This window comes from Diplotaxodon limnothrissa, linkage group LG10, assembly GCF_057381915.1.
Source record: "Diplotaxodon limnothrissa isolate DT_005_m linkage group LG10, D_limnothrissa_male_GT1.1, whole genome shotgun sequence".
Taxonomy (NCBI): Eukaryota; Metazoa; Chordata; class Actinopteri; order Cichliformes; family Cichlidae; genus Diplotaxodon; species Diplotaxodon limnothrissa.
The window spans coordinates 7,087,299-7,100,467 of NC_140605.1; the positions used below are offsets into that span (position 1 = coordinate 7,087,299).

Here is a 13,169-nt window from a genome sequence, read left to right on the forward strand (position 1 = left end):
TGGGCAAACCTCCACTGGCCCCACTCCTGATAAACAGGTGAAAAGAAATTTAAGAGCAACAGGACTTAGCACTGCAGAATTTTGGAAACAAAATGTAAACTGCAGCTTTATTTATCCCCCTTAAGAGATGGCTTCTCAGATGGCACAGCCACATCCAAATGCCTTCCGGACAACTGTGCACAGACTATGCACCTTTTTAGTTGTTAACTTATTTATTGCTTTGTTATACATTGCAAAATCTTCTAGATTTATAGTTTACGACAGCAGATCACTTCTCAACATCGATAACAATTTGCACATGTAATCTTGAGCAGTTTTAAACCCGACTGGTCCTGGCTGACTGAGATACTACGTGGCGTGGACAGGACGCTCACCCGAGGCGAAGAACAAAGAAGCGCCGGGAGGAAACGCGCTGGCGTTCGGAACAGACTGAGGCAGCAGGCGACTGTGCACCTCTGACCAATATCCTGCTAGTAATGTTCAATCATTGGAGAACAAACTAGATAATCTGAGGGCAAGAGTCACCTTTCAAAGAGACATGAGGGACTGCAACATTCTGTGCTGTAACTGCATCTGATTGATCTGAACAGAACGGCAGAGTCAAACAAAACCAAAGGTGGAGGATTGTGTCTTATGGTAAAGAGAAAGTGGTGTGACACCAGGAGCATATCTACGCTCTCCAGCGGCTGCTCTCCACATCTGGAATACCTGAGCATTAAGTGTCGCCCTTTTTACCTGTCCCGTGAGTTGGTCTACAACCCACCCCAAGCAGACACAGGTATGGCTTTGTCTAAACTACATTATGTGCTGAGTGCATTTCAAAACAAGGATCTGTGTTCACCCCTCATTGTGGCAGGAGACTTTCTGACAAGTCATGCCGAACTTTTACCAACATGTCACATGTCCGACAAGGGGAGACAGAATCTTGGACCATTGCCACACGCCATACAAGCAGGGCTACAAAGCTATTTCACACCCAGCTTTTGGGAAGTCTGACCATAATGCCATCTTCCTAATTCCTCAGTGTAAACAACACATACCAGAGAGATGAAGTAACCACAAGGGAGCTGAAACGCTGGTCTGCCAAACACTACAGGACGCGCTCAATGACGTAGACTGGGACATGTTCAGGGCATGTGCACTTGACATCAATGGGTTTATGGAAGTAGCAGTAAGCTTCATTAGCATGCTAATGGAGGAGATCATCCGCACTGCAAGAGCCGTGACATTCCCGAACCAGAAACAGACAGATCGATCCGCACTGCAGTGAACGCCAGGACCGCCACCTACAACGCAGGTCTCGCGTCTGGCAATATGAGCGCCTACAAAACTGCTTCATACGGCGTGCGGCACGTGGTGAGGGATGCCAAACGCTGGTATCAGGAGCGCGTGGAGTCTCGCTTCCACCAGGGCGACACGCGGAGCATGTGGCACGGACTACGCACAATCACGGACTATAAAGTAGGGGTGGATTTTAATAATCGATTCATCGATTAAAATCAATTCTGGCTTGGATAGCGTGATATCGATTCATTAAAATCCTGAATCGATTTTTTTAATATAAATGTATTTTGCCCAAAATTCCAGAATCTCAGGTGAAATGTCACAAAATTTTGACAACCACCAGACATTTAAAACAGTAAATGAGAGCAAGTACAGACTTCTGCACAAAGACGTAAACACAAAGCGTGGACCCGCAGATCAGAATCAGTGAGATGTCGCCTTTCTCACGTGCCGTGAGAAAGGCGACATCTCACTGACACGGTTGGGGCTGAAAGCCGACAGCTCACTGATTCTGATGTTTCAGCGGGCCTGCGCTTTGTGTTTACGCCCTTTTTGCGCTGATTCTAAAGCTGTTAGTTTTATCTCTCTCCAAACAATATTGACCGAACCAGCAGCAAAAGAAGATCCAAACTAAGCTTCACATAAACATTGTCATCGTCATGGACTCCCTCTTACTTTTGTTGTTTTGCTTCCACCACACACTTCATGCACAGCTCTCTCTCTTTCTCAGTGTACTTCAAGAACAGTTTCCCGTCTATCCCCGAAATCTGTTTTCTGTATTATTCGCTTGCTTGTTACGCACAAGACTACCGTTCTTACAGCGCTGTCAGCCGATGTTTTTTTTCCTTTTACTTACTTCCGAAAAGAAAACCTAGTTTCTGCCGTTCAATAGACTTCTGAACAAATTTAAACTTTTTAAAATTATACAAAATGCAAAACGCTTAGCCATGTCTCTAATAAAACCGCTGTAACTTCAGAGGTAATGTTCACATGTTGATTAATGGTTTTCTTTCGTTTTTGATGTACTGCAGAATATTTTTATAAAATCCCAGGCCAGGAAAATCACCTTCATGTTTTTCTGTGTTTTATCTTCAGCTACTTTGACACAAAGGCATCTGCTGTGATGCTTACACCTTTGATAAAGTCTGGAAAGTGTCAGCTTCCTTTTTATAGATACAAAAATATGTTAATATACTGATCAGAATTTTAATATTTCTGACTGAGGTAAAATTTCCCAGATTCAAATTGAATTGAATTGAATCGAATCGAATCAAATCGTGGATCAAATTGATTCAGGACCTTGTGAATCGGAATCAAATCGATTCTAGAAATCAGTGACGATACCCAGCCCTATTATAAAGCCAGGGACACAGCGCCAATCAACGTTTCTGCATTCACCAATGAGCTGAACACGTTCTACGCCCATTTCGAGGTTAGCCAGGCAGCTAATGCTAACTACTGCCTGACAACTGAGGACGGTGACGTCATCAGTGAGGGACCGGTGATCAGCATCGCGAAGCATGACGTCCGAGTGGCACTGAGGAGAGTGAGTGTTAGATTTGTATTGTTTATTGTCATTTATGCTTAGAAATATTTAACCATATATGCTTAGAGGTGTATAATCGATTGTGTAGTGATAGGATGTGTGATCCTTAATAGTCTGCAAAGGCTTGGTGTGCATTCCAGCGTGTTCTGGCATTCACACCTACACCCTGGGAGCATGGGAAGAGGTCGTACCTTGTCTTATTGTTTTATGGTAGGATAAACGTAGCTATGTCAGTTTTAGGCTAAGTGCCTTTTGTTTAGATGGACCGCTAGACTCCTGGCACTAGCTTTGGGGAGTCTTCACAGGGTCACATCTTGACCCCACACACACACACGCACACACACATACTTACACAACGCACAGGCTAGGTACTCTTTGTGTGTATGTAGACGTCATATGTTAATGAGCCTATGTATATTCATGTGAGCTCAATAAAAGGAGTGCTATGGGGAACCTGGCTGAGAGTCTGACGGAGGTCAAGTGGGTGGAACAACACTTGGCTCCAGGCAGGTCTCCCTCATGCATGAGTAACACGAAGAACTTTGCCTACTTGGTGTTCAGTGCTTTTGCTGTGTAGTTAAATTGTCTCGTTCCAGCGGTGGGCCTGTGCTAGAGAGACCCAACAGTGAGCACAAGGAAAGTGGTGGGGCCAGACGGCATCACCGGCCGTCTGCTGCGTTGCTGTACTGACAAACTAGCAGGTGTGTTCACTTCCATCTTCAACGAGTCCTTGGCAAAGTCTGTGGTCCCCACATACTTCTAGACATCCACCATCCTCCCTGTGCCCAAGAACAACAAGCCCTCATGCCTGAACGACTACCGCCAGTTGCACTGACTTCAGTGGTAATGAAGGTGTTTGAGGGGCTACTGAAGAACATCATCTCATCCTCCATCCCAAACACCACAGATCCACTGAGTACATCATCGCCCATGTTCTGCACACCACCAGTTCAGCGTTCAACACAATAGTGCCCAGTAGACTGTTCACAAAGCTGAGGGACTCAACAGCTGTCTGTGTGTATGGGTGTTGGACTTCCTCACTGGCAGAACTCAGGTGGTGAGGGTGGGTAGGTGCGTTTCCGTCAGCATCACCATAAAGCACCACTCTCGCCTCTACTCTACTCCCTCTATACTTCAGACTGTGTGGCTACCCATGGCTACAATACCATTGTGAAGTTTGCTGACGACACAGTGGTGTTGGGTGCCATCTCCAACAACGATGAAGCGGCCTACATGGCTGAAGTGAAGAATCTGGCATCGTGGTGCCAGGATAACCACCTCCAGCTGAATGTTGGCAAGACCAAGGAACTGGTGTTGGACTTCAGAAGGAGTAAGGACAGAGACTACAAGCCCATTGTCATCAACGGAGCTCCAGTGGAGAGGGTGCCATGCTTCAAGTATCTTGGTGTCCACATCTCCTCCTTTCTATACAAGCGCTGTGGAGAGCATCCTCACACAGGACATTGCATCCTGGTATGGGAACAGCTATGTTAAGGAGCAAAAAGCTCTTCAGAGAGTGATCCGTACAGCAGAACACTTCTGCATGGCTGCTCTCTCCTCCCTACAGGACATTTACACCAGGAGAGCTGGTCCAGAGCAGCCCAGATATTGAAGGACCCGTCTCATCCCAGCAATAAACTGTTCCAACCTTTGCAATCAGGCAGAAGTTTCCACACCATCTGAGCAAAAACGGAGAGGCTCAAGAGGAGCTTCTATCCTCAGGCCATCCGTGTGTTAAATCAGGACATCAATCACTGTGTGTTATAGTTGTAAAACTATGCACATGACAAATAAATAGTCTTGAATCTTGAATCTTGAATCAGATGAATTTGAATTGGTCTGATAACAAAAAAAAGTCATCCTTAGATAGTTAGATAGTTTTTTGTTAATTTATGTTGTAATTTATGTTAGGTCAGTCTGTCTTGTCTCTGCTAGCCAGCTAACTAGGCCTCTTAGTTAGCTAGTTTAGAGTTTTTCTGTTAAATTATGTTGGAGGAACGTTGTTTCGCCTCACTGTGTACTGTTAAACTGTATATGGTTGAAGTGACAATAAAGCCAACTTGACTTGAGATGTCCCAGAAAAACAGCCAACGTAAAATAAAAAAAAACAAAACAAAACAAAAAAAACAGAAAACAGTCCAGATGGCCCAGCCTACTAAGTCTAGGGGCAGAGGCCAATGCAGACAAAACTGTTCAGATGATTAGCCAGAAGGGCAGTTGTTTAAAATTGTTGTCTTTTATGATCAGACTGTAATTATTGTTATTTTTGTGTGATATTTATGATTGTGATTTGTGACTTTTACCCTTGTATACCCTACTCAGACAATTCAAAACCTCAACCTTCATGCAACATTTCTCAAAGTGTCCGCAGTGTCCCACTTCCGCTTTCTACAGTGTCAGTAGAGCTAAGTCGTCTGATGGTTTGCAAAAATCCCACTGAGTCTTTGAGTCAGAGTTTCATTCCTTTGGGACTGCCATCAGCTGCCTCTGAAGTCATACAGGCTAACCAAGCACAACGGGACTCCTCCTTCAGAATGATGGTCCCTTTCGACTCCAACCGTCACTTATATAGACGTCTTTCTGAAAGTGTTGTAACTAAGTTTAAAGATATATTTCCTCCATTGATCCTCCACCTTTGCCATGACTCACCTTCTGTCAACCATTCTCCGCTCAGTATTAACTGTCCTCTCTCTCTGCTTTCAGTTGAATCCATGCCAGAGGCTCTTGCTTCAGCTAAATATTCAGCATCACAAACCCCAAGTTAAATAAAGCTTTGTTTTCTCACAAACTTGTCTGTCCCTTGAGTCTGCTTTTGGGTCCACCCCACGTACTGGCATTTCGGCCCCTTCTGACACTACATCAATTCTACTCCAACAGAGATTGATTATCTTGTCAGTGTTATATCTTCACTGTGTATGGCTCTGAATTCTTTGGCTAAAGCCTGAAATCAGAGGTGCTCTTCTGCCTGGTATAACTCACAAACCACAGATAACCTGTGAGCTGGAGACGAAATTGTGTCTCACTAATTTAAAAGGTCTTTATTTAACCAGTAAAAAAGTCTGTTGCTTTATACATACATATATATATATATATATATATATATATATATATATATATATATATATATATATATATATATATATATATTTTTTTTTTTTTTTTTTTTTTTTTTTTTTTTTAAAAGCTTGTAACATCTTACTATTAGTGATTGAAGAAGATAGACAATAGGCAAAAATATTCATAACCATCTGAGCTTTCTGAATTAACTTTTGATAATTATCTTCAAATTATCAATATGTCTATTAGACCCCATTCTTACAAGACAGCTCAAAGAAGTCCTACAACCTTAAATATGATCAATAATAATGGATTGGATTTTATATAGCGCTTTTATAGGCACCCAAAGCACTTTACAATGCCACTATTCATTCACTCACTGGTGGAGGAAAGCTACGGTTGTAGCCACAGCTGCCCTGGGGCAGACTGACAGAAGCGAGGCTGCCATATCACGCCATCTGGCCAATACCAGTAGGCGGTAGGGTAAAGTGTCTTGCCCAAGGACACAACGACCAGGACAGAGAGCCCGGGGATCGAACCGGCGACCTTCCGGTTACAGATACGCTTCCCAACCCCCTGAGCCACGGTGAGGTGAATATATGTCAGTTAATGGGTTATAGTCATATTTTTCCTTCAACCCAATTTCTTCCTGCCTGTATGATGAGTTCCATGGGGAATTGAGAAAGACCTTTTCTCACCTCATCTCTGAGGGCAGCACAGCTAAGAAACTGTTAGAGTTTTCCTCCAAGCTCTGAATGATCAGATAAGGGATCAATTAGCCTCATGGGACTCCTCTTTCAAGGATTTGGGTCAAAAGGATCTGGGGATACGGATAGCAGATCCATGACCTCTTCTAAACCCTGGTTATTGCTATCAGTAAAACTTAGCCTAAACCAGGTTACTCGGTCACTACAGGCCCTTCTAGATTCAGAGGGTGAACAGAACATCATAGACACGGAATTAGCGAACCAACTGCATCTATCACTCATCCCTTTAAACCCACCTGTCCCGGTTACCGCTCTGAACAATCAAGTGTTTGGCGTAATAATGCATCCATAATAACCCATCCAACCGAACGTGTCTGTCTGGTCATGTCAAGCAACTCCTGGGAGACTCACATTTTATTTTACCTTTTGGCTCAAAAAAAGGCGGCACACTCTGTCCCTGTATAAATTTCCGGAGGCTGAATGAAATCACTGTCAAAAATAAGTATCCTCTGCTGTTTATTAATTCACATTTGAGCCCATCCACAGTTCCACAGTATTTACTGCAGCAAATACCTATGGTACTTTCCCACATCCACCCTCGCCACCATACTCAACTGGATCCACACCGCCAGATTCTCCTGCCACCCTGGCGTGAGTAAAACCATTTCATTATTCACGCATCACTTTTGGTGGGAGTCCCTAAAAAAGGATCTGAGGAGCTATGCAGCTGCCTGCCAAACTGTGCCTGTATAAACACCATAATCGACACCCCACCGGATTGCTCTAACACAGACCCTGGTCGCAGATTGCACTGGATTTTGTTAATGGCCTTCCTCAGGCAGAACTGTAATACTCACCATAGTTGACAGGTTTTCCAAATGAGCTCATGTCATTGCTCTGGACAAATTACCCTTTTGAAATAATTTCAGATTGTGGTCCCCAGTTCATTTTGCAAGTCTGGAAGTCCTTGAGCTCGGCACTCAGGACCCGGTCAGTCTCAGTTCTGGTTATCAACCCCAAAACAACAGCCTAACTGAATGACTGAATTAGGAACTGGAATCCGGTGTCCGCTGTATCACCTCTCACAACCCGGAAACCTGGTCATCATATCTCAAATAGGTAGAGCTTGCTCACAATTCTCTCACTGCCTCTGCTACTGGTCCCTCGCCTTTCGAAGCACCCCTAGGATATCAACCACCGCTTTTCCCAGAGGCAGATATAGATCTGGCGGTTCCCTAATTTCAGTACCACTTCCAACTATGCCAACACATCTGGGCACAGGCCTTGGAAAGGCTTCTCAGTTCAGTCAAACGCCAGCACCAGTATGCTAACTGCCGCAGGACACCCTCCCCCAGGTATCAGGTGGGGCTGAAGGTATGGCTCGCAGGTCATGGACATTCTCCACTTAATGCCCCAAAACATAAGAAACTTGTCTGCTGTAGGGCCAGTACAGTGTTAGTGCTGGCACCTTGTAAGCCATTGTCTTACAAGGTGCCAGCAGTAGAGATAGATGTGTTCAAGCCTTTCATCTCCAGAGGTTTTCCTTCACTGACTGGAAGTGAGGTGGATATGGGCAGAAATCTGTGACATCAGAAACTGAATTTGAATAAGTTAAATTCAAATTTAAATTGCTCAGATTGAATGTGACTTGTAACTTGAATAAATGCTTTTAAAAACTGAATATGAATTAGCCTAATTTGAAATTCAATTTATTGGTTTGAAAATGATCATCACTAAACCGAAATTGAATGTTATAGTTTGAAAATGAATTCATTTGCTTTGAAAATGTATTTTATCCTTTAAAATTTAGCTCTCGAATAATTTCAGATTCACTTAACACATGTTAAATACAATATTACATTTGGATCACTTTTTATTATTGCTGTAATAAACCTTTTGCACTTTTTCCTCGAGTCTGCACTTCAGTCCGTTCAGTCCACCATGACACTGTTCATGTTACTAGTTCATTTCAGCCTCACTTTAACAGGGTAGGATCCAAGGTAACAGGATCCTCATGCTACTTGGTGTTACCTTGAGGCTCAATCATGTCTCTCTACCTCACTTTCACCATTATTATTTTCATCCCTTCCTGTTTCCCTGTGACAATATACAGATAACCCTGTTGCAATTCCCTGTCTAAAAATATGGTATCAAATCCGGCCACACCTTAATTCTGTCTCTGCCTTTGCTCTGGCCCCAATGTGTAACAATCATCTCTCCCCCATCTCCTTTGGAATCTTCCCTCCATATATGTGCAAGAAATGGTATAAAATGTTTTTTAAATCATTTTTTCAAAGACAACACTTTTAGTGATATGTCTTATTTGTACGATTTGCCCTCATTTCATTTATTCCGCTATTCTCAAATAAGATACTGTGCAGCCTCTATTTTCCCAGTTTCCAAATCAGCCCCCCAAGCATTCATGGAAGGACTTATTTTAATTGAAACCTCACAGTAAGACTCTCATATTAAGAATATATACTTTCATTATTGCATTGGGCAATTACTCAACCAAAAATATCACTTCCAGTTGGGAATAGGAACTGTGTCCTAAGTTTGGGGAAGATTACTGGGACACTGCCGCTCCGCTTTTTAACTCCAGCCGATAGGACCATTTCTCACACCCATAAACATAAACTTCTCTTTACTCTTTTTTATACTGCTGACACTTTATTCACTCTTAGTCACTTATAGTTATTTATTCACTTATTTTGTCTCTCTAATTTTAAAACTGTGTATATACTGTATATTCTAAGTATTTTTTTTATCTCATTTTTATTGTCTGTTTATGCCCTGTCCTTATCTTTAAGGTCATGATGCTCTGTTGTCTCTTAATTGCCCCTTGGGGATAAATAAAGTCTCTCTGATCTGATCCAAAAGTAGTTGACAGAATCCATACCTCATCCTCATGTGCAAGACTTACCCTTACCAGTTTAAGACAGTATACAGATTGCACTTGTCAAAATCAAGACTATATAAAATTTATGTTGTAATCATCAATCTCACATTTATTACATTTTATTTTTGCATAAGATTTTCCCTGTGTTATGCTTGCTGACAGATGCTATTTGTAGTATTAATAATTAAAAGCACTGCCATAGGCAATGAATAAGGGAAAAGAGATAGCAGTTAGAGTTGGTGCGATTTGCTTCTCCCGGGCAGACCTGCCAGTTGCTGCCAATATATGACACTGTTAATTAAACATTGGTAAAATTTATTAGCGTGCAATGGTCTTTTTACGTTGTTAACACCGGTTAACACAACTTCCCGGAAGCAGCGCCAGCTGGAACTCTCCCGAGGACGGTGGCGGTGAAAGAATAGCAGCGCTATCCTCGTAGGACACCGAGGACAGCGTTAATCCGAACGGTGAGGTCCGCCGCCTTAACGGTAAATTTGAAGATCCGATTAATGCTCGCAAAACGATTACCGACCTGTCATTTTTACCACCAGCAACCGATTCTCTAACTTCCAGAGAACTTCCTTATACGACGCAACGGTTGGGGAACTGAGTGTGTGGGGGGTTGGGGGGCTGCAGATGGTTTCCTTGTTTGCTGGGAAGATCCGTGGTTCGATCATCAGAATAAAGACAACGTTCTCAGTGGTTGTATCAGGAAGAACATCAGCCATTAAGATCTAACAAATCACAGCGGAGTTATATGTAAATGCTGTAATCACTACTACACAACTTCAATAACACGTTTATTTGAGGGCGCACATTTGTCACACCCAAGCACTCTTGTCACTTCCGGTATAACACTGCTCGTTCCGACTGAAAGGAGTGGGAGCGGCCCTCATGTCACGTTGTGGTTGTAGCAAGATTCCAGAACAAGGCTAAAACGATGCAGGAACTTAGACTACTGTACCTCTAAAATAAAAGCACAGACTTTACGCTATGAGTTGCGTTTGTGTGACGCAAAAAAGACAAGATGAATGTAGCCAGCAACAGACACAAAAAGACAATTTAAAAAATAAAGGCAAAAGTTAAACAAAACACATTTGTGCTGGGAAATTTACATATCTTGTGTTGAATGTAAGATATGTCAAATTCAATTTTGCAATATTTATAAAGGAATAGAGTCTTCATAGCTCTGAGATGGGCCTGGGAGGTCGAGTGCTATGCTATGCACTACTTTAGTTTTTCATAAGACTACATCCTGATTAACCATTGCCACTTGAAACGATAATCATAAATTAATCAAGAGATATAGTCCTGTGATCTATTATTTTGAGTGTTAATAATATGGGCTACAGTGTCTAATTCTTATATTGACCAAAATAAAAGGAAAGAAGTCGACAAAATTATTTTTACATAATCTCTAACAGTCCTATCTTTGATTACAACAGACAGTGATGACATAATCACCTTAAATTCATCTTGTTGTTGGCCGTCATTTTTGTCCAACTGGTCTATTAAAAGAGCATGATTGTTGGGTGTTGATTTTAATTTAAAAGAAAATCGAATACAAGCTGACCACGGAGCTGAAAATCTAGATGTAAATGATTTCATCAATCGTCACTTTATTTTGAAATGTTCCACTGGAAGTATAATGTTTAGAGCATTTAACTTCACACCTATTTTGTTGTACAAAACGTATTGTGCCTCGGGTTTATACAGCTCCTCCGGCTACTCCTAGGGAGTTGCTCTTATTTGACAATTATAAATTTTGAGGATTTATAGTGAAATAACAGAACTATATAGGCTGGATACTTTTCATGCCCATTTTTTTCCAGCTTTGGACTCTGGGATAGTTCTTGTTTTTGTGTTGGATGTGGACCGAATTCAGTAGGGATCCCAGCAGACATTCCCCTGTGATTTGGTAAGTTAGGACTTTGTTCCCCTCCAACATCCGTCTATATAAGTGTAAGAATCTTGTGTGACCTCAGTCACAGTCGCTTAAAACGAAAAATCTGCCTCCCGGAAACAGTGGTTATATGGTAACTTACGTTCATAACAGGTAGTTCATGAAAACCAGAAAAACGAATAAGTTAACATACGACAAGATCACTGCACACAAAGTAAAAACTTGATCCTTAATCAAACCACAAAGGAAGAGGACGGAATATAATAAGCAGCTTATTTTGTGCAGCTTAATTTTGCAGTTAAAGTTCTGGATGTGTAAAATTAACATGCAAATCAGGTGACATGCACTCATCAGGAAAGACACTAAAACCTATATTGCAGGGGTTTAACTGACAAGTCCAGGACCAAGGAGAAGTGTGTGTGTGTGTGTGTGTGTGTGTGTGTGGGGGGGGGGGGACTAAGAAGAAGCTCGGTATAATAAACATCTTATATAGGCTGTGCATATTCTCTCATCATTCTCTCTGTCTGAAAACATATTAATGAAAAAATAACAACTGTAACTGTTTTCGCTGATTTTTTTTTCTATTAGAAATTTACTTTTTTTTTTCAAATGTTTTCATGCCATTTAATGTTTTGATAGTACAAATTCTGTGTGATTGTAGGAAATGGCAACTGCTCTCAGTAGTCGATATCCTGGTGGACGTGGACCAAATAGAAGTAAGGGGCGAATTTTAGGCATCATTGATGCCATCCAGGATGCAGTGGGGCCACCCAAACAAGCAGTTGCTGACCGGAGGACTGTAGAAAAAACTTGGAAACTCATGGATAAAGTTGTAAGTCTTGAGAAATGACCTTGGCCATCAGTGCTTCTAAAGTGATATGCAGTGCCTTTTGACATCCAAACATGGTATATATTATGTTATCAAAGAAGTTCAATTTTGTTCCCATCTGACCAGACTGTATCCTCACAGACTTGTCTAAATGTTGTTCAGCAAACTTTAAACGCACTTCAACATGCTTTTTCTTCAGCAATGGAGTCTTGGATCATGAGCATCCATACAGGCCATGGCATTTGAGATTATTACTTAATATCTTCTTTAAAACACTTGTACCTGCTGATTCCAAGCCTTTCTGTACCTCTTCACAAATGGTCCTTGGCTCTTGGACAACTCTTCTGATAGTTGTTTTCACTCCTCTGAATTATAGCCCAAACAGTGCTCACTGGAATCTTCAATAGTTTAGAAATTCTTCTGTAAACAATGCCATCATTGTGTTTCTTGCAACAATAAAGTTCCATAGGTCTTGAGAGCACTCAGTGGTTTACCCATCACAAGATATTTCTTGTGTGAAACCTTGGTAATGAGACAGCTTTTAATAGGGCATCAGTTGGGACTGAACCATCAGTCTATCTATCCATCTGTCCAATTTCTTCCACTTATCCATGTGGTCAGCAGCCTAAGCAGAGAAGCCCAGAGATCCCTCTCCCTAGAACCAACTCCTCTAGCTTGTCTGGGGGGAACATTAAGGCAGTTGAGAGATATAATCTCTCCAGCGTGTCCTGGGTCTGCTACAGGGCCTAGATGCTCTATTCTCAGCTTCTCCCGGATTGTCTATCTCCTCACCCTATCACTAAGGGAGAGTCCAGCCACCCTTCAGAGAAAGTTCATTTCTGCTGGTTGTGTCCGCAATCTTGTTTTTTCAGTCACCCCCCAGAGCTCGTGACCATTGGTGAAGGTAGGGATGTAGATCGACCACTAAATCAAGAGCTCAATTT

General features: G+C 42.1%; 1 protein-coding gene across 2 annotated transcripts in view; it reads left to right on the forward strand.

Moving 5' to 3' along the window:
• Positions 1-9,885: 9,885 nt before the first annotated feature.
• The window catches only part of cblb (Cbl proto-oncogene B, E3 ubiquitin protein ligase), a 171,279-nt gene continuing 167,995 nt past the window's right edge, over positions 9,886-13,169 (forward strand). Inside the window, exons 1-2 of one of the 2 annotated variants that reach the window (XM_085364305.1) lie at positions 9,886-9,960; positions 12,058-12,228. In XM_085364305.1, the coding sequence (XP_085220431.1) occupies positions 12,061-12,228 (168 nt within the window). In that variant the 5' untranslated portion in view covers positions 9,886-9,960; positions 12,058-12,060. Of the gene's footprint in view, positions 9,961-11,184; positions 11,412-12,057; positions 12,229-13,169 lie in introns of those variants that run through there. The other variant, XM_085364306.1, reaches the window with a different exon arrangement.